Here is a 25,923-nt window from a genome sequence, read left to right on the forward strand (position 1 = left end):
GCCGTCTGTCCTTTTGATAAACAGTCGGCATTCACCCACTATTCCTATTAAGGTTATCAAAACTGTTGAAGCTACCGCTTGTAACCCAACATGCGGTTGCCACTTCGATTACGCATCCAGTTTGGCGCCTGTTCTGTACAGGTACCAAACAAATGGACATTTAAGGCAAACAAACTTAGTGGCAAAGCGTGGTTCGTCTAAAGAACTATATTGAGGCCGAGAGCCGGATCATGCAGAGTGTATGACCATCTATCCAATGGTCGTCTGTCCGCCTGGTTTAGGGCAATCACCATAGTGATTGATTGACCTAGAAATCAGTCATACTCTTTAAAGTATCAAAGATTTCTAAGTCAATCCATCAGCCTTAGAAAACCAGGCGCACAGCCGGCCAGGGGCAAGTACAGTCGATATACCAAAACAATCGACATTTTGAAAAATATTCACAACATTCATGGCAAAAAGGCAAGCTATACTTGGCAAAATTATGAAATGCATTAATTCAAAAGCAAAGTGAAAATTGGAAAATCCGACAAAACTGCCGGATGTTTCATATAAACAGTCGGCCATGAGACCGACAAAAAGTTAAAATTTTTAATAAACTCTGACCCCTTGGTCGGGTAATGATACAACACAAACGGCACGCAGGCCGAAGAAAAGTTGATATAACAAAGGGAAAGCTTAAGCAGCCGGAGGGGGTACATCAGCAGCCGCATCTTTCTGGTCCTAGTCGGCCGCTGTTCTTTTTCATCAACCTCCCCCTCCTTCTCCTCTTCCTGGTCCGACTCCCCTGAAGTAGAATCATGAAGTAGAATCAGACACCTCCTCCTCCTCCTCTTCCTCGCCCTCTTGGGCTTGGTTCAGGATTTGATCATTGTATTCCTTGGTGGAGGCGGCAAACTGATTCTCCCAGTTCTCATAGCTGGTCTCTGGGAAGAGAACCCCCCATGTCCCTTTCATGATGGCGCTGCAGTCGTCCATTATGTCCTTGACTAGGGTCTTCTTCTCTTCATTAGCCCTTGAGAGGTATTTCTTGGCAAGCTGGGTCTCCTGGTTCCGCAAGCGGAATTTAAGCTTGTCCACCCTATTGCGGAGGCCGACTGCTTCTTTGTCCGCCTCCTTAAGAGGCCCGAGCTCAGCCTTGAGGTCCTTAATGGACGACTCCAGCTCCGAGATCCTCTTCTTGGCTGCCTCTAATCCGTTTTGACCTGCAAGTTGGCAACCGCCTCATAGTACAGTATGTCATTAGTCAGAAGTTCATTTTGGGCAATTTGGAACATAGCTTTGTCAGAAACAGAGGCGGCCCGAGCCTTCACATCCTTTACCTCTTTGGTCTTCTCGCTTATGGGCCTGCGAAGAACGTGTACTCGCAGCATAGGCTGCACCCGGCCAAAAACAGACGTCAGTTATAGGCTGCTCACAAGTTATATAAACGAGAAACGAAATTTTTTTACAAGTATACCTCAGCGAGAAGAGCGAGGATGGCATCCAGGTTGAGGGTGCCGACTCCTCTGACCACCACCCTGTCCTCAAGGGAGACGGCTTTCAGCATGGACTTGGCCAAGTGGACAAGGTCCGGCCTTTGAGAGACATCTGCACAATCAATTCCCTGTAAGTACTTGGTGTAAATTCGGCCAATAGACCGACTGCTTTCAGAAGTGCTGGACGACTGCTGATTGAATTTGACCCTCAAAGGGTAAGGGAAAGAAAGCAAGTCTTTGATACCTTCAGCAGCCGCCTGCTTCTCCTTCTCCTTCTCAGTCCGACTGCCACAAGGACGACTAGAGATTTAGGAGGTTAGTTGCTCCCTGGCCTTGAGGCCACATGCACTACAAGAAAACAGCTGGATTCCGACGGAATTTTTCCGTCGGAAACATAGCAAAATTCGTCGGAATCACCTCTTCCGATGAAATTCCGTCGGAATAGGTCTGTCGCAGCACCCTTTGTCGGAAATTTGACCTTTTCTAGCGGAAATTCCGTCGGTAGAGGTGATTCCGACGGATCTAATTATGTCCGCGCTATTTTTTACTTTAATTGAAATTCCGTCGCAATTTTCTGACGGAAATTTCCGTCGGAGGTGGATTGGTTTCCGACGGAATATTCCGTCGGAAGAGGTATATTCCGACGGATTTTTCCGTCGGAAGAGGAATCCTCCGACAGAAAATTCCGTCGGAAAAGTCATTAAAAAAATATAAAAAAAACCAGCCCCCCACCCCACCCTGCCCAGACCACCCCCACCCATTCCCACACCCAGCGCCACCCCCCTTCCCACCCACACCACCACCAACCCACCCCACCCCCTGCCCCCTTACCCCCCTGACTCTCCACACCGCCACTACCCCCCTACCCCCCTGACTCTCCACACCACCACTGCCCCCTTACCCCCCTGACTCTCCACACCACCACTGCCCCCCCACCCCCCTGCCCCTAAACCGTACCACCAACCCACACCACCCACCTTAACCCACCAGTCCTCCTAACCCGTACCACCAACCCACACCACCCCACAACCACCACCCAAACCCGAAACTACCCCAAAAAACCCGCTACCACCCAAAAAAACCCGAAACCACCCAGATCTACCACTCAAACCCACGCTATCAAACCCACGAAACCACCAAAAAAACCCACCACCTCCAAAAATCGCCACCCGCCACCAACCCACACATCACACACGCACACACAACCACTTTACACCCAAAAATTTAAAAAAAAACAAAGAAAAAAAATTGAAAATCGAAAAATTAAATAATAAAACATAACTTATTAATTGAAATGGGCTCGAATTTCACCACGAAAATAGTTTAACAAGGCCAAATTCGGCCATGAAAAGTCTAGATCTAGGCTTTTAATGGTCGAATTTGGCCTAAAAAACCACCAAGACGTTGCGCATAGTGGTGGTACGGTGGTGTTGGTTGCGGCGAGAAGGAGGGGAAAGAAATCACCTAGATGTTGTTCGACGTTGTGTGAGAAGGAGGGGAAAGAAGTCAGAGAAGAAGGAGGCGAGAAAGAGGAAAGAAGGAGAGGAGAGAGAAAGAGAAGAGATTCAGAGAAAAACTTAGGGGAAGGAGAAGAGAAGAAGAGAGAGAAAGAGAGGGGAAAGAGGCGGAGAAAGAGGGGTAATAATAAGGGGGGAAACTGGGTTAGTCTTAGGGTTTTTTTTTTATAAATAATTACTTTTATTCCGACAGAATATTCCGACGGGTTTTAATTCCGTCGAAAATATTATTATTCCGACAGAATATTCCGTCGGAAATTTCCGGTGGATTTTAATTCCGCCGGAAACGTAATTTTCCGAGGGAATATTCCGTCGAAAACTTCTGACGGATTGTAATTTCGCCGGAAAAGTAATTATTCCGTCGGAAATCCTTATATTCCAACGGATTTTAAATCCGTCGGAAATTCCGTCGGAAATTTCCGGCGGAATAAAATCCATCGGAACTTTTGACGTTTCCGACGGAATTTAGTGTCCGTCGGAAATAGTCCGTTGGAAATCAGCCTATTTCTTGTAGTGATGTTTCCTAGCTCTCCCAGGGGTTGTTATGTCACCAGCCGTCTGTTTCCTAATTTTAGGATCCGGCTGGGAGGAGGAGGAAGGCTTTGCTAAGTTGCCCTGCAAAATAACCACAATAAGCAAAAGAAAGCAGGCGGTAGAAAAGCTAAATGAGATTTGATCAAGTTGAAAGTTCACCTTGGGCGCCTGCACAGCAGGCGACTCTTCAGTTGATCGCTTGCTCAAGATGGCCGAGCGGAATTGGACAGCAGGTTTCTTTGAGGCCAAGAGTTTTTCCATAGCTTTGTTTGCAAAAGATAAATTAGGGAGTTAGTTTGACGCAAAAATAATCAAGTTTACAAGACACTTGAACAGACGGTCAGCTACCTCTCAGCATTTCTTCACTAAGGCCACAGGCGGCCAGATATGTCCCATCATATAACCAGTTATACTTGGGAATATAATTTTGGGGAATGAACTTCCTCGCCCTAGTCTTGTGGTTCGCCTTGTTTAAGTTAGATATGTCCCATCATATAACCAGTTATACTTGGGAATATAATTTAGGCCAGAAGGTTTCTTTGTTGAGCCAATCTCCAATCCAGATCACGCAACCGTGCAAGAAAATTGGGTTTCAACATCTCAAGTCCCTGCATATAATGCACTTGCTGCTGCTCATTGTGTATTGCCATGGCCTTTTGTATGAAAGGAATTAGCCAATCCAATCTAAAGCGTAAACCCTGAAGATAATACATGGTTGAATTTAAGTATGCAGCTTGGAAACCGTCTAAGGACATTCCTAAATCGCTTTGAAGAAGAATGATCATATTGGCTAGTGACTTCAAAGCCCATGTTAGCTGCCCATTAGTTTGCACTACATGTCCTTGCATTATGTTCCCATGTTTATCCCATATTTTCTTCAACACCGGGACCAAATGAGAGCTCACATTAATTCCTTGAAATTTTGCCTGTGAAACACCTTTTTGAACAATCTGAAAAGCATATAAAAAAACTTTGAAAATGCATTAACTAGGGGTGAGCAAAGAACCAGGGCACCGGTATCGGATCCGGAACCGGTTAGGACCCGCTGGGTCCGGACCCAGAATTGGTCTCACCGGTTCCGGGACCGGGTCCAAAATTTCGGACCCGGTTGTAACCGGTTCCGGTTCCAAATCCTAAAATTTTGGACCCGGTACCCACTGGGTACCCGGTTGTATATGATATAGTATGTGGATTGTTTGTGTTTTTAAGAAACTAAAGAGTTATCTACAGCCCATTTTAATTTCTAAGTCCAATTGCTTATAAAACTCTAAACCCATTATCAAATAAAACCCTAAAACTTCTAGATTTTTCTCTCCGCTCTATTATACCGGTTACCCAACATATATTGTACAAAATATATTAAAAAAAAAACAAAAATATACTGAACGTAACTAATTAGTAAAATAAATAAAAAAATATTAATATTTAATATAATTAAAATAGCTTAATGTATATAAAAATATAAGTATTAAGTGCTAAAAGTAAAAATAAACCAAAAAAAATATTATGATTTGTATTATATTTCAACACTTATATATATAAGTGGGTACCCGGAATCGGAACCGGTACCCGGTGGAACCAATTCCAATTCCTAAATTTTAGGACCCGGTTTTACCGGTTCCAATTCCGGTTCCAAATTTTAGGACCCGGTCCCAACCAATTCCGGGTCTAGATCCTAAAATTTTGACCGGGTACCCGATTTGCTCACCCCTAGCATTAACAGTCTAAAAGTAAAACCAATTTTCTTTTCTTTTTCGGCTTAATAGAGAACCAACTTATCTACCTTAGTAAAAGTGGTGCCAACAGGAGCAACTTGTATTAAGGTGGGCAACGTTACTACTTGCACTAAGGGTTGTTGATTAATTTCATCCTCATAATTGATACAGTTAAATACACTAATGTATATAATTCTTTCTTGGAGAAATATTTAAGGAAAAACATGTTCATGTGGGATTTTTTTAAATTTGTTTCAACAAATATTATCATAATACTTCCTCCGTTTATTTTTAGTTGCTACACTTTCCTATTTTGGAAATTGTTAATTAGTTGCAACACTTTTCATTTTTTACATTTCTTTCTCTCTATGTCTCTCCTACCCACATGAATATGTTTTTCCTTAAATATTATTCACAAAAGACCGTCAAAGGAGGAGTGGAGAATAGTGTAAAAGTCAAAACGGAAGAATTATATACATTAGTGTATTTAACTGTATCAATTATTCAATAACGGAGAAAGTACAAATAATCATAAATTTTTTTTTACCATACTCCACAACAGTTACTTTTTTTTTTTAACCGTTGCACAATATTTTTGTCATTTACTCCACACCCTCATTCTCCAACCGTTTCTCTTCACTCCACCTCAACAACCCCCTCACTAGTCACTACACAGCTACACTCACTCGGTCACTCCTTATTCTCACTCTCTGACACTCCCACACTTGTTCACTTCTTCTCACTCAGCTTCTCACCACCATTAATGGCGAACAACCCTCCCTTCCATCATCTCTTCCACTCCACCCTCCTTCTCCTCCTCTTCACCACCCTCCACAACCACACCACCGCCTTCAACCACCCCGACACACAACCCTTACTCTCCTTCAAATCCTCCGCCGACCTCTCCAACTCCCTCTCCTGGAACACCACGGCCACCCCGTGCTCATGGCACGGCGTCTCTTGCCTCCAAAACCGCGTCTCTAAGCTCGTCCTCGAAGACCTCAACCTCAATGGCACCTTCCCAACCTCCTTACTCTCACTCTCACATCTTCGTGTCCTTTCCCTCAAGCACAACCACTTCTCCGGCTCACTCCCACCGGATTTCTCCCCTCTCTCCAACCTCAAACTCTTATTTCTGTCCTACAACTACTTTTCCGGCGACTTCCCTGTTTCCGTCACCTCGATCTTCCGCCTCTACCGCCTTGATCTTTCCCATAACACCTTCTCCGGTGTAATCCCGCAAAATGTCAATCGTTTGACTCATCTTTTGACCCTTCGGTTAGAGGAGAATGCGTTTTCCGGCGGAATTATCGGGTTGAATCTCCCCTACATTCAGGATTTCAACGTTTCTGGAAACAAATTAGGTGGTCAAATACCCAAATCTCTCTCTACTTTCCCAGATTCTGCGTTTTCCGGCAACAAAGCTCTTTGCGGACTGCCATTGTTAAGATGCAAGGAGGTTTCCAACGACCCAACAAAACCCGGAAACGACGCCGTTCCACCACCGGTGGGACCCACCACCGCCGTCGTCTCATCCTCTCCGGTATCCTCCATGCCGTCGAGAGATTACCCGGTGAAAAATCCGGGTCATAATCACGGGAGATTGAGTTTATGGGCTATTATTGCGATAATTGTCGGAGATATTTTGGTATTAGCAGCAATAAGTTTACTCCTGTACTGTTACTTCTGGAGGAGTAATAAGAACAAGAATTCAGGGGTAGTTTCGGGAGGGGAGAAAATTGTGTACTCGGCGAGTCCATACCCGAGTGGACTTGCCGGGTTGGACCGACCGGGTCGAATGGTGTTCTTCGAAGGAGGAAAGAGTTTTGAGTTGGAAGACTTGTTACGAGCATCGGCGGAGATGTTGGGGAAAGGGGTGTTTGGGACGGCGTATAAGGCGGTGTTGGACGACGGCAGTGTGGTGGCGGTAAAGAGGTTGAAAGAGGCTCAAGTTGGTGGGAAGAAGGAGTTTGAGCAACAAATGGAGGTTTTAGGGAGGTTGAGGCATCCAAATTTGGTTAGTTTGAAGGCTTATTATTTTGCTAGGGATGAGAAGTTGTTGGTGTTTGATTACTTGCCTAATGGCAGCTTGTTCTGGCTTCTTCATGGTAATTATTTTCTCTCTTTTCTCCTTATTTTGATTATTTTTTTGTTTTAATTAACAGCATTCTAGTTGTTTGAAGTAATTTTTGTTGATTTGTGTCACATACTTGAATTACATAAATTAGATACTTGTATGTTTAGGAATCGACTCGAATGACTTGTCCTAGAACTAAGTTGTACCCGAAATTAGATGACTCGAATTTGATCCGACTTTTGTATGTGGTCTTAGACGATTATTGAAACATGGGGCTAAAGTCATGAGATAAATCGGTTAATATGTTTCTTTGCCTGAAACTAAGTTGTATTCGAAATTAGTAGATTTTGGCCCGACTTTCATAGGTAGCCAATTGTTAAAACGCAGGTCGCGGGGTTAACAAAAGTTGGTCAATAGGTTACTTTGCTCCCATTTGTTTTGTTTGTTTGTTTGTTATTGGAGAGTTTTAGTTAGTTGAATTATTAAATGTAGTAGCAATAGGTTCTAACGTATACTTCACTAGTGAGATTAATGATAAGCTAGAGAATAGCATAAAGAATGAGGTAGTACATATAAAATGGGATATGTGTGCTGTACTAATCAGGCAAATCTAGAAATTAATTTTGGCAATATTAGAAGATGAAGGTATTAGAGTGTAAGATGAAATATTGCACCCTTAAATGGAAGCAAGTAGGTGGTAATTGTACAAGATAATTTATTAGCATAACCGCTAATAATTAATATTGAGTTAATTAAGAGATTATGAGGGGCCATTTATTGGCCAGCTTGGAAGTAGCGTCATGGCAGAATATGCATGTGATGTGTGTTAATGTTCAACTTTATTCTAAAATTCTATACCAAGTTAAAGGCCTTGTATTTTTGGTTTAAAGTATGAATGTATAATATACTTTTTGTAATGTAGCTAATAATATAAGATATTCAGCAGGGTCAAGTTTATTGTACTCTATAGGAAAAAAAACAATTTGGAGGTCAATTCCATTGGTGTGTATGTATAATTTTATTGGATTCCTAGACACATAAGGTCCAAAGTAGACACATGTATGTTTTATTGTTTATACTGATATTGAATTCCTTCTCAATTTTTTAATATTCTTATTAAATCATAAACATGATACAGGGGTGGTTTGGTCTAATAATTTTTTTGCCACTGTTTGACTTTAGTTGTATTTATACATTGAGTACTAATTTTGATCATAATATTTATGTCATAATAAGAACAAGTATAATTATGTGAAATAGCCTAGTTGTATTTTTTTTTTTTTTTAAAAATATCAAATCCTTATAAGTTTTACTTATCATTAATTAATTGTCAAAGTTCTGTATTAGACACATGTAGAGTCAAATTGTTACAAATAAAAAACTTATAGTTCAATATCAAGGACATCCTGGTACTTTTTGTTTGAGCTTTTGAAGATGTTCTGGGATACCTTGACATAAAGGAGCATGTTTTGGATAGTTAAGGGTGTTATTTGATGAACTCCTACGCACTTGTACCCTTTTCAAATTTGACGTACATTGGCAAACAAATAATTTTGTTTGGATCACTATTGGGCGATTAGTGATATAATTCGACTTTGATTAGCTTCGGGTTTATTAAAGTCAATTCATGCGGGTGAATGTGTTTTATATTGGATATTCATATGAGTCGGTTTTATCAGGTTTATCTAGCTAATAAAATAATCATTATTGAGTACCTTATATGGGGAGATGGGGATTAAAGAAAGGAGTGTATGTGGGCCAAGAAAGAAAAACAATTCTGTTATTGTACTGTTGTAGTAGTTCTCCTTTTAACGTGAGAAACTGTTTTTTTTGTACAAAGTGAAAATGAATTCTACCCCTCACATAAACATCATTGCTCCATTTTGGGGAAAGGGGAAGATACTAAGATAATGATGTGGGAGCGTTTATGTGATATTCACACGACCGTGTTCACATCAAAACCTTTTAAACCCTCAAAATCAGAATTATATGAGAGCGTTTATCTTCATTTCTTCATAAAGTGCCTAATTATTTTGCCTTTTTGTTCTTTTCATGGCTTAATTCTATGTTATATTATACTCAAAAGAACCTCACCCCAGAAAATCTGCTAATATCTCTAAAACTAATTATGTGCTCCACTTACAACTCACAAGTTCACAGTTCAAGCACACCCGGCCAATAACTCTACCAAATTCCTATTGTGGGCCCCTCTCTTGATGGTGGTTTTCACAGTTCAAGGCCACTTTGTTTTCTTACATTCTTCATATTCTTTGGGGGAGAATTAGATAAATGCTATGTCACTCGGATTCGGATTTTGACTTCAAATACGGTTACTTGTCTAACTATCCAACTCGGTTATTTTGTGATAAAGTCTCATGATTTTGGTCTAAAATAGAGTGTCCAAGTATTTTACCCATGTTCGATGTCAAGGATTCGATATGGGTATTTGAAAGAATATCTTTTTTAAAAAATAGAATTATAATATCATTGACCGCATGCAAGTATGCAACAGTTAGAAATCTCTTACATAATGAAGGCCTGAAGGGCATTGGTATATCAATATATTTTGGAGTATAAGGCAACATAAAATTTGCTAGCAAAAAGGGGGCAATTTTCACTATTACCCTTACTTTATCTGCTTTGTTTTGAAAAAGTAAAGGGTAGTCAGTGTAATTTCGCCTCCTTTTTGCTAGCAAAAATTTGCTGTTTAGAGTCTACACTATTTTATATTTCGTGATAAGATCGGAGCAAATTATTCTTAAACTATTCGCAAATAATTAAACGGGCACTCCAATTTGATTTTAGTGTTTGTTCCCATTCCATAATTTGATGTCTTTTCCAGCTCGAGGCATATGATCTTGATCTGCTAAACTGTTTGTCTTTGTATCATGTGACCATCTACATATATGCCTGTGTGAAATTTTGATCTATAAAATGACTAGTTTCTAGTATTATTTATATTGGATTTGATAGTCTTGAAGTTTGGAGGCATGGAAATTTGAATCACTTGTTTAATGATTAATTTAAACATATGATTACTCTCAATAACTCAACAACATGCATTTGTTAAGTAAAAGTTCTTGATCGAGTAGTTATAAACTTATAATTAAAATACTTGTTACTATTACTGTTAGGTTTTTTCATCAGGAAGTAAAAACCACATTTTTTTTTTTGTGGCAGGAAACAGAGGACCTGGACGAACTCCATTAGACTGGACAACAAGATTAAAGATAGCTGCAGGAGCAGCGAGAGGAGTTGCATTCATACATAACTCTTGCAAAGCCCTCAAGCTCATTCATGGTGATATCAAATCGACTAATATCTTGATTGATAAAACTGGCGATGCTTGTGTGTCTGACTTTGGTCTCTCAAGCTTTGCCCCAAATTCAACCACCAATGCAAGATCAAATGGCTACCGTGCTCCTGAATCACTTGATGGTCGCAGGCTCAACCAAAAAGCTGACGTCTACTCTTTTGGAGTTTTGCTGCTTGAGCTTCTAACAGGTATTTGGAAAAATAATGACAAATATATCTATATACAAGTAGTTTATGTGAAGCTATGGATTATGTCTGCTTGCCATAAAAAATGACAAATATGACATAAATTACAAAAGATAACATGAAAGAAAGTAACGATGCTCATGAAGTCATGATTCATTTGCAAACATCATATACATATGGCTGCAAATCTGCAATTACATACCTATTGCTGCACTCTCTAAAATGCTGTTACTCTGACTGTTTAATCGGCCTTCCTATACCCGTGGTAGGCATGTATCCTACAGGTTGCTGCATGTCATTTAGATGAGCCAAGTACCAAGAAGTAGCTCTTGAGATATAGTGTTAACCTTAGACAGCATTATGTTACACTAATCACATTTTATTTTTTTTGGCTTACAGGAAAGTATCCATCAATAGTTGAGGGAAGTGGACCTTATGGCACAGTAGGAGTTGGTGGGGTAGTAGATCTCCCGAGATGGGTGCAGTCAGTAGTAAGGGAAGAATGGACTGCTGAGGTTTTTGATCTGGAGTTGATGAGGTATAAGGACATTGAGGAGGAAATGGTGGGCTTATTGCAGATTGCCATGGCCTGTACTGCCGCATCCCCCGACCACCGGCCTAGAATGGGGCAAGTGGTCAAAATGATCGAGGAGATACGTGGTGTTGAAGTATCACCATCACACGATAACTTTGACTCTGACTCGCCTTCTATCTCTGAGGATACAGGGTGTGTTAGCCAGTGATGATGCGAAGCAATTTGCACGTTGTGAATCTACTAAGCCACTATAACTCTTGACTCTTGAGTGATGTAAATTAGGTTTAACCATTTATATCTTATATGCCTGTTTCACCTCCATTTTATTCTAGGCTTTCTAGCTTACTATAGAAGTAATATTATTGGTATTGTAGATGTTTTGCTTGGAGCAAAAAAAGTGGACATTTTCTCCTAGAATCTAGTATTAACATATTGTCACCGGCATCTACATCAATGTACAAAAATCAAATGAGACAAACATAAAAATATGGACGCAGTATTTATTTACTTATAACTAAAAAACAAATACTCCTAACATATTTCTGAAATGAATATAAATAACAAACTGTCAACTAGTAAGATTTTGTTTTGTTTTTTTTTTTTTTTTTTTTTTTTTTTTTTGAAAATTTTGTGAGCAAGAGGTCTAGCAACAATATATGTCTAAAAGCCCATAATTATGGGTGCCAACTTTTGTAGCCTATTTAACGTTTTAGGCAAGAATTTTCTTGCGAACAAGAAGCAAATGTTGGTTTTCTTCCCATTATAATGACAAGTCTTCCAATTCCTTAACTTCTTCAAAAAACTCAGCTGTAATATGAATTCTGTCATACTTGGCAGGGTGACATCCACCCTTGGACCAATTAACCCAAGTTATGCTTCGATTCGAGTTTCTTTGTCCAGCATTCATGTTCATCCAAGTAGGCAAGTAATGCTCGTCAGCATAGCATGCAGACTTAAGGCATGCTCCCTTGAATGACAAGAAGTAACGTTGATCGGACATGACCTTGATGGCTAACTCGCGGTCCATCTCAAACCACTGAGACCCTTTTCGCCAGTCATGGAGCGTGATGTTTGGACCAAGACGGTGCTTGTACCGGCCCCTTGCTGCTGGACCACTTTTGTCATAGGCTTGGACGTAACTTTGAGTGGAATTTATAAGGTAAGAATAGATAGTTGAAAAGTTGAAGAGAGGGATGCAAGTTTCTGAGAGAAGAACAAATCTTTGGTTTGAAACATCTTGTAGAGCATTTGCTAGTAAGCGTAATTCTGCCTCAATCATGGTGAACTTTCCCCATTCTACTTTCTGCGTAAAATGTAGTTGAGTTTAGGACAAATCATAATAATTAATAACAATATAATAACTTATTAATACAAATTTTTTATTTATAACATAAAATAACTTATTAATACAGTAATACCAATTGGGGGCTTATTATAGCAAGTCCTTATCTCAGCTTCTTGATAAACAAAATATATACAAAATACATTTGAGGCGTACAGTTGGTTTGCTACTTTGCTTACATTGCAAAAACTTCTTTTTAACTACAAGTATAAATTAAAAGAAAAAAAAAAGTATAAACATAAAGAAATTTTGTAATTTACAGTTTAGTTTGCAACAAAATAACAATGGTGCTTCTTCTCATAATTTCAAATTATTATTATTATTATTATTTTTTTAACCTGTCATTTATAAGGTATTAAACAAATAAAAATTAAAAGACCATTTTAATAACAAAACAAAAAATCCATGTATAATATATTCATCTGAATTTAAAACTAAAATTACTAGGAAAAATTTATGGGAATAATCTCATCTTTGGGCCGTTTGTTTTTTAATAATCCCACATTTGGATTATTTTTTAATAATCCCACCTTTACCCCCATTCTTTTTTAATGGTCCCAACCGGTAACTTGTTATAACAAGTTACATGACACATGTTGCAATCTAATTGGCCTAAAATATAAAAAAAAATTAAAAGAAAAACTTAAAAAATTATATTTAATTAATTAAGAAACTACTTGTTTCATAAAATAAAAAAATAATAAAAACCCCACCTGCCCAACCACCCTCCACGGCTGCCCACTACCACCAGCCCTCCCTGCTGCCTGCCCACCGACGATGGAGGGCTACGCCGACTGTCCTCCCCCTTCCCATTGAACCACCAACAGCCTTTCCCACCCCTTGAACCACCAACCACCCTCTAAAAAACGTTCGCCGCGCCCCGATCTCGACCTCCCTCCCCTTCCGCCGCCCCGTTTTCGACTCCCTCCCCTTCCCCTACCCCTTTTTCGGCCCCCTCCCCTTCCCCTTGCCCCAATTTCGGCCCCTTTGCCCTTCCCAGGCCTCGATTTCGGCCCCCTCCCCTTCCCCTTGCCCCAATTTCGGCCCCTTTGCCCTTCCCAGGCCTCGATTTCGGCCCCCCTCTCCTTCCCATGCCTTAATTTCGGAAATGAATTTGGTGGTTTAAGGCGACGGAAGGTGCCGGAATAAAGGTGTGACCGAAGCGGGGCTAACAGTCGATCTGGGACGACGGTCAGGGCGCGGCGATGCTAGGGGTTGGGACGACGATGGGGCGGGGAGGTGGCTGGTAGTGGTTTTAATTTTTAGTTTTTTTTTGGTTTAATTAGAAAATAACACCTGCTAAAGACCCCGATTTTGTTTTTAACACCTGTTAAAAAAAAGTTTAATTATAACACCTCCAAAAATCCCAAAATTTTGGTTTCACCACCCACTAACAGATTTTTGGATGGAAACCGTTAGTGGGGCCACCATGTATACGTGTCAGTTGTTAATTAGTTTTAAAAAAAATTTTTAAAAAAAAAAAACCTAACCCCCTAATCGAGCCAGCCACCGCACCGGCACCACCTGCGGCCAGTCGCCTCTTCCCTTCCCCTTCCCTATTTCCTACCCTGATTCCCAATTTCCGGCGCCAATCACCAATTTCCGACACCTCCCTTGCTTCCCCCACCCCAACCTAGCCCAGAAACCTTAGTCATCGGGAGCTTGGGACCGTTTTCGAAGGTGGGAAGGGAAGAGGTCGGTTTCTGGGTTGAGGGAAAGGAAGGGGAGCCGGTTTCAGTGGTGTGGGAAGGGAGGGGGCGCCGGTTTCGGCGGTGCGGGAAGGGAGGAGGTCCATTTAAGGGGGTTGCGTTGGGGAGGGGAACCGTACTTTGGCAGCTTTGTGAAGGATGATAGCGGTTTTCGAGGTGGGTTAAGGGTGGGGGAGCCGATTTCCGGTGTTAGAGGTGGTTCGGCGGCGAAAATCGATGGCTGGTGGTCGGTGGTTGGTGGTTGGTTGGTTATGGGGTAGGCAGGGGAGAAGGCCACCGTTTGTGGCTGGCCGCAGGTGGTGCCGGTGCGGTGGCTGGCTGAGTTAGGGGGTTAGGTTTTTTTTTTTTTTTTTTAAATTTTTTTTAAACTAATTAACAACTGACACGTGTACATGGTGGCCCCACTAACGGTTTCCATCCAAAAATCTGTTAGTGGGTGGTGAAACCAAAATTTTGGGATTTTTGGAGGTGTTATAATTAAACTTTTTTTTTTAACAGGTGTTAAAAACAAAATCGGGGTCTTTAGCAGGTGTTATTTTCTAATTTGGCTTTTTTTTTCATGAGAAAAATATTATAAATAATTAATTAATGTTAATTGCTAATTATCATTTCTTAAAACAAAATTAAAATTAAAACTTATTTTTTTGACCAATTACGTGGTGACACGTGTAAAATAAACTTAAATTTTTTTTAACCTCTTCAACCGGTTACTGGTCACCCGGGACCATCAGAAAAGAATGAGGGTAAAGGTGGGATTATTAAAAAATAATCCAAAGGTGGGATTATTAAAAACGAATGCCCTAAAGGTGGGATTATTCCCATAAATTTTTCCAAATTACTAATCTAGAAAAATGCAAGAGAATCTAATTCTAAAGAAACAACTCCTAATCTTTCCTATGGCGTCTCAATTTGGCAATCCATAGTCCATACAATTGGTGTTTACGAATTTTCATAGAAAAAAGCTACTCGTATATATACTGTATATGTGCAGTCTCCAAATTAGAAAATTAAAATATATAATCAATGCATAAATGAAGGATTGAACTTTGTGGACAATAAAAATAAAAAAGGATGGGTAGAATTGTCTTCAAATTCTTGACTCGACACATACACCCGTTCTCCCATTTACGTGACCAATACGGATAAAATTCTTACAAGACGTTATTATTGCTGATGTTACTTAAATATTGTTACACCACCATATTCAAAGCTTTAATTAGTGTGTGGTTGTTCTTGTCAAATTTTAATAATGAAATTGGGTGTGGACTTTTCAATTAGATTATCTTATATTTGTTTTTTTTTTTTTGCTAAATTTATCTATACGGATTATTTTCGCATTAGTCTAATTACTCTAATTAGTGTTGTTTCCAAAAAAAAAAAAAAAAAAAATTCTAATTAGTGTAAACTAAGTAACTTATCAAAATGGTGTAAAGTGTTTATTTATTTAGGAGTTTCTTCCCACTTTAGAGGCCAGGAAAAAATTCCTATATACCATAAATTTGATTCTTATATGTGATTATGAAAATAAATAAGCATTTAATTTATTAGATTAGACGTGACAAAAGTTGACATATTATGACCCGAAAAAACTGAATTATTGTCTAGGGCTTATGATCTATTTAATTAAGTGGGTCAATATGATATGGAACGCTTAAAAAGTAGGTCAATGTTAAAGATTTTCAATATGTTTGATCAAACGGGTCAGCACGACACAACACATTTAATTAAACTTATGAGGTTAGTATTGAGGTTTCTTAACTCACTTATCGATCTTCGAACACAAACACGAGTTAAGTATGACACGATACATATGCCAGCTTTAGATATATGGAGCAATTGAAATGAGTAAATGATTTACATAAGAGGAAAGGAACTCAAAATGCGTTTTAAAGTAACTAAAATTTCAGTTTAATTTTGCTTATAAGACTCATAAGATAATTAAATTAAACTAATTGAGGAAAGCTAATTACTCCATAAAAAGAGGTGGAAAAAGTCATGGAGTATTGACGATTTGACGATGAGTGCCAAACTGCCAATTGCCAAACATATTTGGTCAATTTTTGTTGAGCCTTTTGGTTTTGATGGACAAATTGACAAACTCGACTAATGAATGTTTTGAGTCTTTGGTGAATAAAGGATTCAAGCAAAGTTCGTTCCGGAGTAGGAACTTGGATGCGGAGTAGCATTCTTTAAAAAGCCTCGTGCAAATCTCACGTTCTAGTTTTAATTGTGAGCACTCAATAATATAAAGTCGGAAAGGAACTCAATGACTTATGTTAAAGACTACTGGAATAAAAGTTAGTTTTAAAAGATAATTTCTTAAAGAAAAGATAATTTGTAAAAGTTTTAATAAAGATAATTATCGAAGATAATTATCTAGTTGTTTTAATAAATAATAAATTTATCTTTTCAAATAAAATCTTTTTAAACAAACTTTTGATAATCTTTTAAATAAATATTTGATAAAGTTAGCAAGTGGTTTTTCTGTGAGAAAATCTTTTATACGGCTAATGGTTATCAAGTTGTTAGGATAGTGGTTTAATTAGATAAGGCTAGGAAACCTCTTCATGATCACAATCTGTCAAGATAACTCCACAAGTTGTTAGTGGGTTGTTGACATGTGGACGTGATTATGGTGGAGGTTAATGACTAAGCCTTCTCTATAAATACTCATGCAAACTATCTCAGCAAAACATAACTCTTGAGCATAAAAATTCCAGTAGCCTTCTAATAACATAAAGAGAGTTATTATCCTTCTTATATTCTTGAGTGCAATAGGTATTTGTAATCACATATTGTATTCAAGTACTTAGGGGTTGGGATTGTGAGTTTGTAAAGTGAGGTCAAGGAAGCTTCGTTGCTGAAGGCTTCTGTGAGAGTTGGGAACAAGTTCCTAGTTTGTGGAACTTGTTAACGGGTTTGAATCTTCACTTGTAAAGAGTTTGATTACATAGTGGAAATTTAGAAAAGCCTATATCTTCTCTCGTCATTATTTCATTTAGTTAAATTCCGCAAAAGTTTTTAGATTTCACCTCAAATACAATTCACCCCCCCTCTTGTATTAGCCAGTTAGACTTTCAGTTGGTATCAGAGCAGGAACTCAGAACACGCAGGCAACCCTGTTGAGTAAGTTCCTGGAAAATGGCTTACACAGAGGAAAAGGAATTCGGGAGTACATCCATTCAAAGGCCTCCATACTTCAACGGCAAATTTTATCCTTATTGGAAGGATAAGATGGAAATCTTTATCCAAGCAGAGAATTATCAGGTATGGCGAATTATACAAGTAGGAGATTACGAAATTACGAAAACGAATGCTAATAATGAGGTAATCCCTAAACCTATGGATGAGTATGAAAAAACTGATTTTGAAAAACTTGAAATGAATGCTACTGCCAAAAAGTTTTTAATTTGGGGACTTGGACCCGATGAACATACTCGTGTCAAAGGGTGCAAGTCCGCAAAGGAAATTTGGGATCTTCTGGAAGTTACACATGAAGGAACGTCAGATGTTAAACGTTCCAAAATAGACATTCTTTTGTCTCAGTATGAGCGCTTTGAAATGGGAAACAAAGAATCCATTAAAGACATGTTTACTCGATTTAAAGGTATTACTAACGAACTAACGTGTCTTGGCAAGATAATTCCTATAGATGAGCAGGTCAGAAAAGTCTTAAGAAGTCTTCCAGACAATGACAGATGGAGAGCAAAGGTTGCAGCGGTGCAGGAATCAAAAGACTTCACCAAGTTCAATCTGGAACAGCTTGCGGGTTCCCTCATTACTCACGAGATCCAGTCGAACAATCGGACTCAGGAGACTGTCAAAAGTCAAGGGCTAGCATTAAGAGCTAATGAAGAATCCGAAGAGAAGTCTGACATCGATGAAGAAGAAGCTGCAATGTTGGTGAGAAGGCTGAAAAAATTCTACCGTAACAACAAGTTTTTAGACAAGAAGAAAGGATACAGTAAAAGAAATCAGGAACCCAAAGCCAAGTCTTCTTGTCACAAATGTGGAAGCACCAACCACTTCATCAAAGAGTGTCCATTATGGGAATCTGAGAAAGGCAAGGGAAAAGAAGCTGATCAAAGCAGAAATTCCAAGCCTAACTTTTCTAAAACAAATTTCAGGAAAGCAATGATTTCCACGTGGGGAGAATCAAGTTCCGAAGAAGAGGAACAGGAACACACAGACGATGAAGTAGCCAATCTCTGTCTAATGGCAAAGCATGATGATGAGGTAGTCATTCAACCTAGTTATTTGAAATCTCTCTCAAAGGATAAATTAATCTCTTTATTGTTAGAAACCTTAGATGAATATAAAGAATTATGTGCAAAACTAAGGCAAGCCGAAAAGGCAACTGGAATTTGTAGAGATCATGTTAAGTATCTGAATAGCTTAAGAAATGATGTTCAAGGCAGATTCTTTGAATTGTTAGATAAAAATATTATGCTAAAAGAATCCCTTGAAAGAGTCAAGAGTGAGAATATCATGCTGAATATTGAATTGACTCAATATAAAATGTTGTGTACTAACATTGATTCTTGCAGGTCTACTGAAGTTCCTTTAATCATGTTTAATAATGAACTAGAGCATGTTAAGAAAGAGATAAAGGAAACCAATGATAAAAATGAGAAACTAGAAAAGGACCTAGAAATTGCAAGAAAAAGTAAAAATACAGCAAGCACGGGTGTTCCCAAGTGGGTAAAGGAAGCTCAGACAAAAAGAACAGAAGGTCTAGGCTATGTTCATAAGAAGAAGTCCACTGGAAAGAAAAAGAAATATGTGAACTTACCTAGTGAGACCGTTTGTTCTTTTTGTGGTAAAAAGGAACATCGCAGTGAAGAATGTACTAAGAAAGCAAATCTGTACAATAAGAATGTGAACTATGTTTGGCAGAAGAAATCTGATTTAAATGTGTCAACACAGGAACCCATGAATGAAAGGGTTCCTGCTACTAACCCTTAATTTCTTTTGCAGGTCGCAGTGAGGGGGAACAACCAGTGGTACCTCGATAGCGGTTGTTCTAAGCACATGACAGGAGATGAATCCAGATTTCTCTCACTGACGGCCTATACAGGGGGAACAGTGACCTTTGGAGACAATAAGAAAGGCAACATTGTTGCTGTTGGCAAAGTAGGAAGGTCAAGTTCCCATGCAATTGACAATGTATTTTTTCGAGGGTTTGAAGCATAATCTACTCAGTATATCTCAGCTTTGTGATAAAGGAAACTCTGTAAGCTTTTCTTCTGAAAATTGCAAAATCATCAACAATAACACTGGAAAAATCGTTTTGGAAGGAACTCGTAAAGGGAACACGTATACCGTGGATCTTAACAAAGTTCCAAAATACAATCTATCCTGTTTAAGTGTTATTGAGGATGATCCACTTCTATGGCATAGACGTTTTGGACATGTTAGTCTTTCATTGCTTGACAAATTAAGGTCAAAGGACTTGGTAATCGGATTACCTTCTATCAAATTCCTAAATGACAAAATTTGTGAAGCTTGCATCAAAGGAAAGCATGTTCGATCATCATTTAAATCAAAGAAAATGGTAAGCACCACAAAACCATTGGAACTCATTCATATGGATTTGTGTGGCCCCGTTAGAATTCAAAGTAGAAGTGGAAAAATATATGTCTTAGTTCTTGTAGATGATTATTCTAGATTTACATGGGTCATATTCTTACATAGTAAAGATGAAACTTTTGATATGTTTATGACTTTCTTGAAAAAGGGCTTAATTAGGCTAGATTTTATTTCTACTGAATGACAAATTGCTGATATATTAACTAAGCCTTTAAGCAGAGACAAGTTTGAAAAGATGCGTGTGGAATTGGGGATGCTACGGCTCAAGTGACTTTTGTTTGGAACCCCTAAGGTAAAATCGGATGTAACTAACGATGCTATGCTCAATCTTGTGTGCATAACACAGCTGAAATTACCCAGGGGAAAGATTTGTGAAGTATTGAAAAGTCACGTATACATACTTTTAATATGTTAAAAATATTGAGCCATGTTTTTTTTAAGTTCCCTTTTCATCATTCTTTACTCTCTGTATCATGATCACGTAAATTATCATCATAATTTACAATCAATTTGCTCTTATTTATCCTTTTCTTTTTTATTTATCTGTTTTTTTTTTTTTTTTCTTCTTGTTATTTTCTTTCTTATCTTTTATTCCTATCTTATTTTTTTTATTCTTATCTTTTTCCTTCCTTATTTTTTCATGATGAATTTTTCTATTCCTCAATACAAAAAGATTTTATTTGTTACGTAAGATAAGAAGCATGTATATCAACTCCTTAACTTACGATTTTATTTTATCAACATTGAATTAGATGAGTGCAATTATTTCACCAAATTAAATCCTACTACCTCTAAAACTACTCCACTACCTCACCTTTTAAACCGTCATTTTTCTTTCTCACTCCTCCCCATTAAACTCTTTTTCTTCTTTTCACTCCACCTTCACCTATCAAATCAATTAAATTCCCCATACACTCCCATAACCGGCCTCACTCTCTCTCCTTCCTATTCACACTATTCATCTTCTCCTTCCCTTCATTTTACCTTCAACACCATGAAAACCAACCGAAACACCACCCCAAAAACCCGATCACCACCATCCAAACCCTCCTCAAACACGGGGTCTCCACAACCGGTGCCAATTGCGATGGTGCATCCATCTGCTCAGCCAAAGAGGAAGGCTAAGGTTGTGAAGGGCGGCGACAGGAAACGGCGCGCAACCACCAAATTCCCATCATGGAATTACACTCTCGGATATCACATCAACTATGATTGGTGTGTGGCGAGTAAGTTCACTGAATTTACTTCTTTAATTGATTATCAAAAATGGACTCACTTGTTCCAGAATTGTTCTCATTACCCTGTTTATCCTAAACTTATTTATGAGTTCAAAAATACCTTTCAATGTGATAATGGTGTGTGCTCGGCCGTAGTTAATGATATTCCAATTTCGATTGATGCCAATTATCTTGGAAATCTATTTCAAGTTCCTGTTAAAGGCTATTGTTCTTATTTAAAGCACAAACAATCTGTAAATATTGGCCATAATGATGAATGCAAAATCCTTCAATTTATTGGAGGAAATCCGAAAGTGAAAACTACTCACCATCATGCCCTAACACCCCTTCATAAGCTACTGTTTACCTTCACCTGGAAGGGTATAGTACCCCGTTTACAAAAACGGAGTACCGTATCACTCTTGGATGCCTCCCTCATATTCTGTCTTGCATGCAAAATACAGATTAATTTCCCTGCTCTAATGATTGAACACTTGAATTTTTATGCTCAAAAGACCACAATTCCATATGGCTCTTTCCTTACTGTGTTGGTCAAATCTTTTGGTATTGATGTTGAATGTGAATCCCCAACATATCTCAAACCCGATAATATCCTCTCTGAACAATCATTACTTAGACTGAGTCTTAGGCTTACAAATGGCAAAGTATGTTTTGTGCCTCGGAAAGGAGGGGAGAAAAAGAAAGGGAAAGGGAAAGAAGCTGAGGAAGAATGTGACGCAAGTGATGAGGAGGGCAGTGACCAGGGTAGTGAGGTTGCTAGTGAGGGTGCTACCACCTCCAGTGATTCTGAGGGAGATAAGGAAGAAGAAAAAAGTTCTAACGGAGAGAAAAACAAAGAAAAAATACTTGAGGGAGATGTGCAAGGAGAAAAACAGGAAGATTCTGAGGGGGAACATAAGGAAGTTTCTGAGGGGGAAGCTCGAAAATCTGACTCACATGAGGGGCAGGGAACTGATCAAAGTGAGGGGAACATACCACAGACTCTGAGAGCACAGCTGGACCACCTGTCATTCCTGTGTTTACAGGGGGCCTTAGAAGAAGTAAGAGGAATGTGGTCAAGCCTGCCCTTTCTACTACACACCCTGTGACTGTAGAAACCATCAGCTCCTCAGACAAATCTGATCCCACCTTCAAACCTACCCAAGTCCCCTTTGCCATTGAACCCTCTTCTATTCCTGTCTCATCTACTAGGCAGCCTCCTCATTCACCTTCTCCTCCTCCATTTCAGCCTACTGGCTTTGCTGCTTTCTCTGGAACTCGTGTGTTTGTTTATGATTTTCAACAGGTTAAAGCAGATATGGAGAAGTTGACTACTCTGGTGAGCAAGAAACTGGAGGAAATGGCCTCGGAACTGCTTTCTCTTAAAGGCCAGGTGCAGGCTCTGGCAGATTCTCAAGCAACCGGATTTGCAGGCGTAGAGGCAAAGCTTGCACAGGCTGAAGGCAAGTTTAGTGAAGGCAACAAGGAGATCTTGGAAACTATCAACAGAGTAGCCTTTGAGGAAGTCGAGGAAGACTCTATTGATCCCACAAATCCAACCCTTGATCCTACCAATGCAGCCTTTTAAATCCTTGATTGCACTTATTCTAATTTCATATGTTGAACAATTTTATTTTGGTTTTGTTTAATCTCTCTGAACTTTGGTTTGTACGCCTTTATCCTTTGCTACATTCTCTATGTTCCTCTTCTATTTCCTAAATCGGAACTTGGCTCGTATTTTTCATATGATTGTGTGTGTTTGCTGATAATTTGGTACCTAACTTATTTTTGCCTTGCATTATTTGAGCTCACTATTCCCTACGTAGTCTAGTGGGAGTATAGCAAAATGTTTTTTTTCAATCTTTTGATAATGCCAAAAGGGGGAAAAGACAAACTTCATGGCGGCTAAAGTGTTTACCAAGGAACTCACACATCGAAGGTACAAACTTTTGCTAAGTTCAGTTTTTAAAGTCTTTGTTAATTTTTCTTTTGCTCAGTTTTTTTTAAAAAAAAAAAAAAAAAAAAAAAAAAAAAAAAAAAAAACTTTTTAATATTTTTCTAAGTTCTTTAATTGTTTTTTTTTGTTTTCATGCCTTACTCTAAATTTTTGTTGCATGCCTGGATGATTTTATTTACCTAAGTTTGTCAATGTTTGTCATCATCAAAAAGGGGGAATTTGTTGAGCCTTTTGGTTTTGATGGACAAATTGACAAACTCGACTAATGAATGTTTTGAGTCTTTGGTGAATAAAGGATTCAAGCAAAGTTCGTTCCGGAGTAGGAACTTGGATGCGGAGTAGCATTCTTTAAAAAGCCTCGTGCAAATCTCACGTTCTAGTTTTAATTGTGAGCACTCAATAATATAAAGTCGGAAAGGAACTCAATGACTTATGTTAAAGACTACTGGAATAAAAGTTAGTTTTAAAAGATAATTTCTTAAAGAAAAGATAATTTGTAAAAGTTTTAATAAAGATAATTATCGAAGATAATTATCTAGTTGTTTTAATAAATAATAAATTTATCTTTTCAAATAAAATCTTTTTAAACAAACTTTTGATAATCTTTTAAATAAATATTTGATAAAGTTAGCAAGTGGTTTTTCTGTGAGAAAATCTTTTATACGGCTAATGGTTATCAAGTTGTTAGGATAGTGGTTTAATTAGATAAGGCTAGGAAACCTCTTCATGATCACAATCTGTCAAGATAACTCCACAAGTTGTTAGTGGGTTGTTGACATGTGGACGTGATTATGGTGGAGGTTAATGACTAAGCCTTCTCTATAAATACTCATGCAAACTATCTCAGCAAAACATAACTCTTGAGCATAAAAATTCCAGTAGCCTTCTAATAACATAAAGAGAGTTATTATCCTTCTTATATTCTTGAGTGCAATAGGTATTTGTAATCACATATTGTATTCAAGTACTTAGGGGTTGGGATTGTGAGTTTGTAAAGTGAGGTCAAGGAAGCTTCGTTGCTGAAGGCTTCTGTGAGAGTTGGGAACAAGTTCCTAGTTTGTGGAACTTGTTAACGGGTTTGAATCTTCACTTGTAAAGAGTTTGATTACATAGTGGAAATTTAGAAAAGCCTATATCTTCTCTCGTCATTATTTCATTTAGTTAAATTCCGCAAAAGTTTTTAGATTTCACCTCAAATACAATTCACCCCCCCTCTTGTATTAGCCAGTTAGACTTTCAATTTTCATCCAACATTTTTCAACGCATTATTGCCTTATTGGAATGCACCTTCATTTTTATTACAGTACATGTTTAACTTGTGTATTGCGTGGTAAACCATCTAAATTAATAACTAGCTACATCAATTAATATTAATATCCTCTATTATTGACAATATACGTGGTTATTATGAATATATACTTCGTATTTTGAAACAGCATATATTGTCTTTGTTTACTTATTGACTTGTAAAAAGTTGTACAGGTAGGTAATTGACAAAGACCAAATTTAAAACTACTCTGAATTGCTAACTCCATCCCTGGCCTTTTTGTTTTCACGTTTGGGTGCCGTTGGTGTTAATGGAAAACATTTTCTATGAAAACTATATTTTCAATTGTTTCACTAATGAAGGATGAAAATTATATTAACTAGTATGAAGTAATAATACTATAAGCTAGTAAGTTGTGCTAGGCAAAATGAAATAAACTAGTACAAAGAACATTTCAAAACGAATCAATCATAAAAGCGTAAATAACTCGTAGAAACAAGGTAATACTTCATAGTAACTTAGATCAATTGAGACTTTTGAGTTAAATTTAAATTAAAAATCTAAAAAAAAAACAGAGTAATACAAACAAACTCTTATCATCGAATCCATCAACCCAATAAGAATAAAGTTTTTTTTTTTTTTTTTTTTAAAAAAAAAAAAAAAAAAAAAAAAACATTACCAACACATAAAAAAAGGACAACAAATGGAACAAACGTACCTTACTAGGAATCATGCGGCCACGAAACACCCCAGAATACAATTCAGCTGAAGATTTGTAAGAAGGATCAGAATGAACATAAATTGTGTAAAATCCTTCATGTCCTTTTAAACAATTTTCCCAAAGAGGTGCCAAAGGAAGTGATCCTTTGATCAAAAACATAAAAGCAATCTTAGGCACCCCAAAATTTTCCATTCGTGTAACCTTTGATGCCCTCCTCATCAACTCCTCATCACTCGTAGACTCGTGAATAGGGTATGATTCGATTGTGTGGTTGTACTCGTACGAGTAGTGTTTTGAAGCACTTGGTGATATAGGGGTGTTCAGAGCATGGAGTTTTTGTGGTGTTTGCATAGTAATAATGTTTATGTTATGGAGGGAGAATCTATGTGAGTAGTATGCTAGGGTGAGTATAAAAGTTATGGTAAAAGCGAGTAATAAGATCGAAAAACAACATGATTTGAGGTGATTTAGATGAGCATAAATGAGTTTTACTAGTATAAATGATCTAGTGTTCTGATTTTTATCATTCATGATTATATGAATGAAACAGAGAAAATTAAATAGTTGGGTTGTATTTGTATATACAGGATTATAAGAAGGTTTTTGAAGGGACTAGAAGAAGGTTTCTTCTAATCATTCATATGTTTTTAATTATTAGAACGAAAAGCTGGTATGATTCGTATGAAGAGGGTTTAAAGATGAAGAATTTTGGCTAATTGGGAAAGGTAGATAACATATAAAAATATATGTCATAAAGAAAGGTC

The 25,923-nt window shown here is 38.1% G+C and overlaps 2 protein-coding genes across 2 annotated transcripts; one reads left to right on the forward strand and one right to left on the reverse strand.

Annotated features, from left to right (window-relative positions):
• Window positions 1-5,683: 5,683 nt before the first annotated feature.
• On the forward strand, window positions 5,684-11,803 carry LOC110715367 (probable leucine-rich repeat receptor-like protein kinase At1g68400). The gene is made up of 3 exons (XM_021893939.1): window positions 5,684-7,352; window positions 10,502-10,825; window positions 11,222-11,803. Exons 1-3 carry the CDS (start codon window positions 6,008-6,010, stop codon window positions 11,563-11,565), a joined length of 2,013 nt encoding a protein of 670 aa, XP_021749631.1. The 5' UTR covers window positions 5,684-6,007; the 3' UTR covers window positions 11,566-11,803.
• Window positions 11,804-11,860: 57 nt separating this feature from the next.
• Window positions 11,861-25,905, reverse strand: LOC110715373. The gene is made up of 2 exons (XM_021893951.1): window positions 25,157-25,905; window positions 11,861-12,660 (listed from the first exon to the last, which is right to left on the reverse strand). Exons 1-2 carry the CDS (start codon window positions 25,688-25,690, stop codon window positions 12,118-12,120), a joined length of 1,077 nt encoding a protein of 358 aa, XP_021749643.1. The 5' UTR covers window positions 25,691-25,905; the 3' UTR covers window positions 11,861-12,117.
• Window positions 25,906-25,923: the final 18 nt, after the last annotated feature.

This window comes from Chenopodium quinoa, unplaced genomic scaffold (assembly GCF_001683475.1).
Source record: "Chenopodium quinoa cultivar QQ74 unplaced genomic scaffold, ASM168347v1, whole genome shotgun sequence".
Lineage (NCBI taxonomy): Eukaryota > Viridiplantae > Streptophyta > Magnoliopsida > Caryophyllales > Amaranthaceae > Chenopodium > Chenopodium quinoa.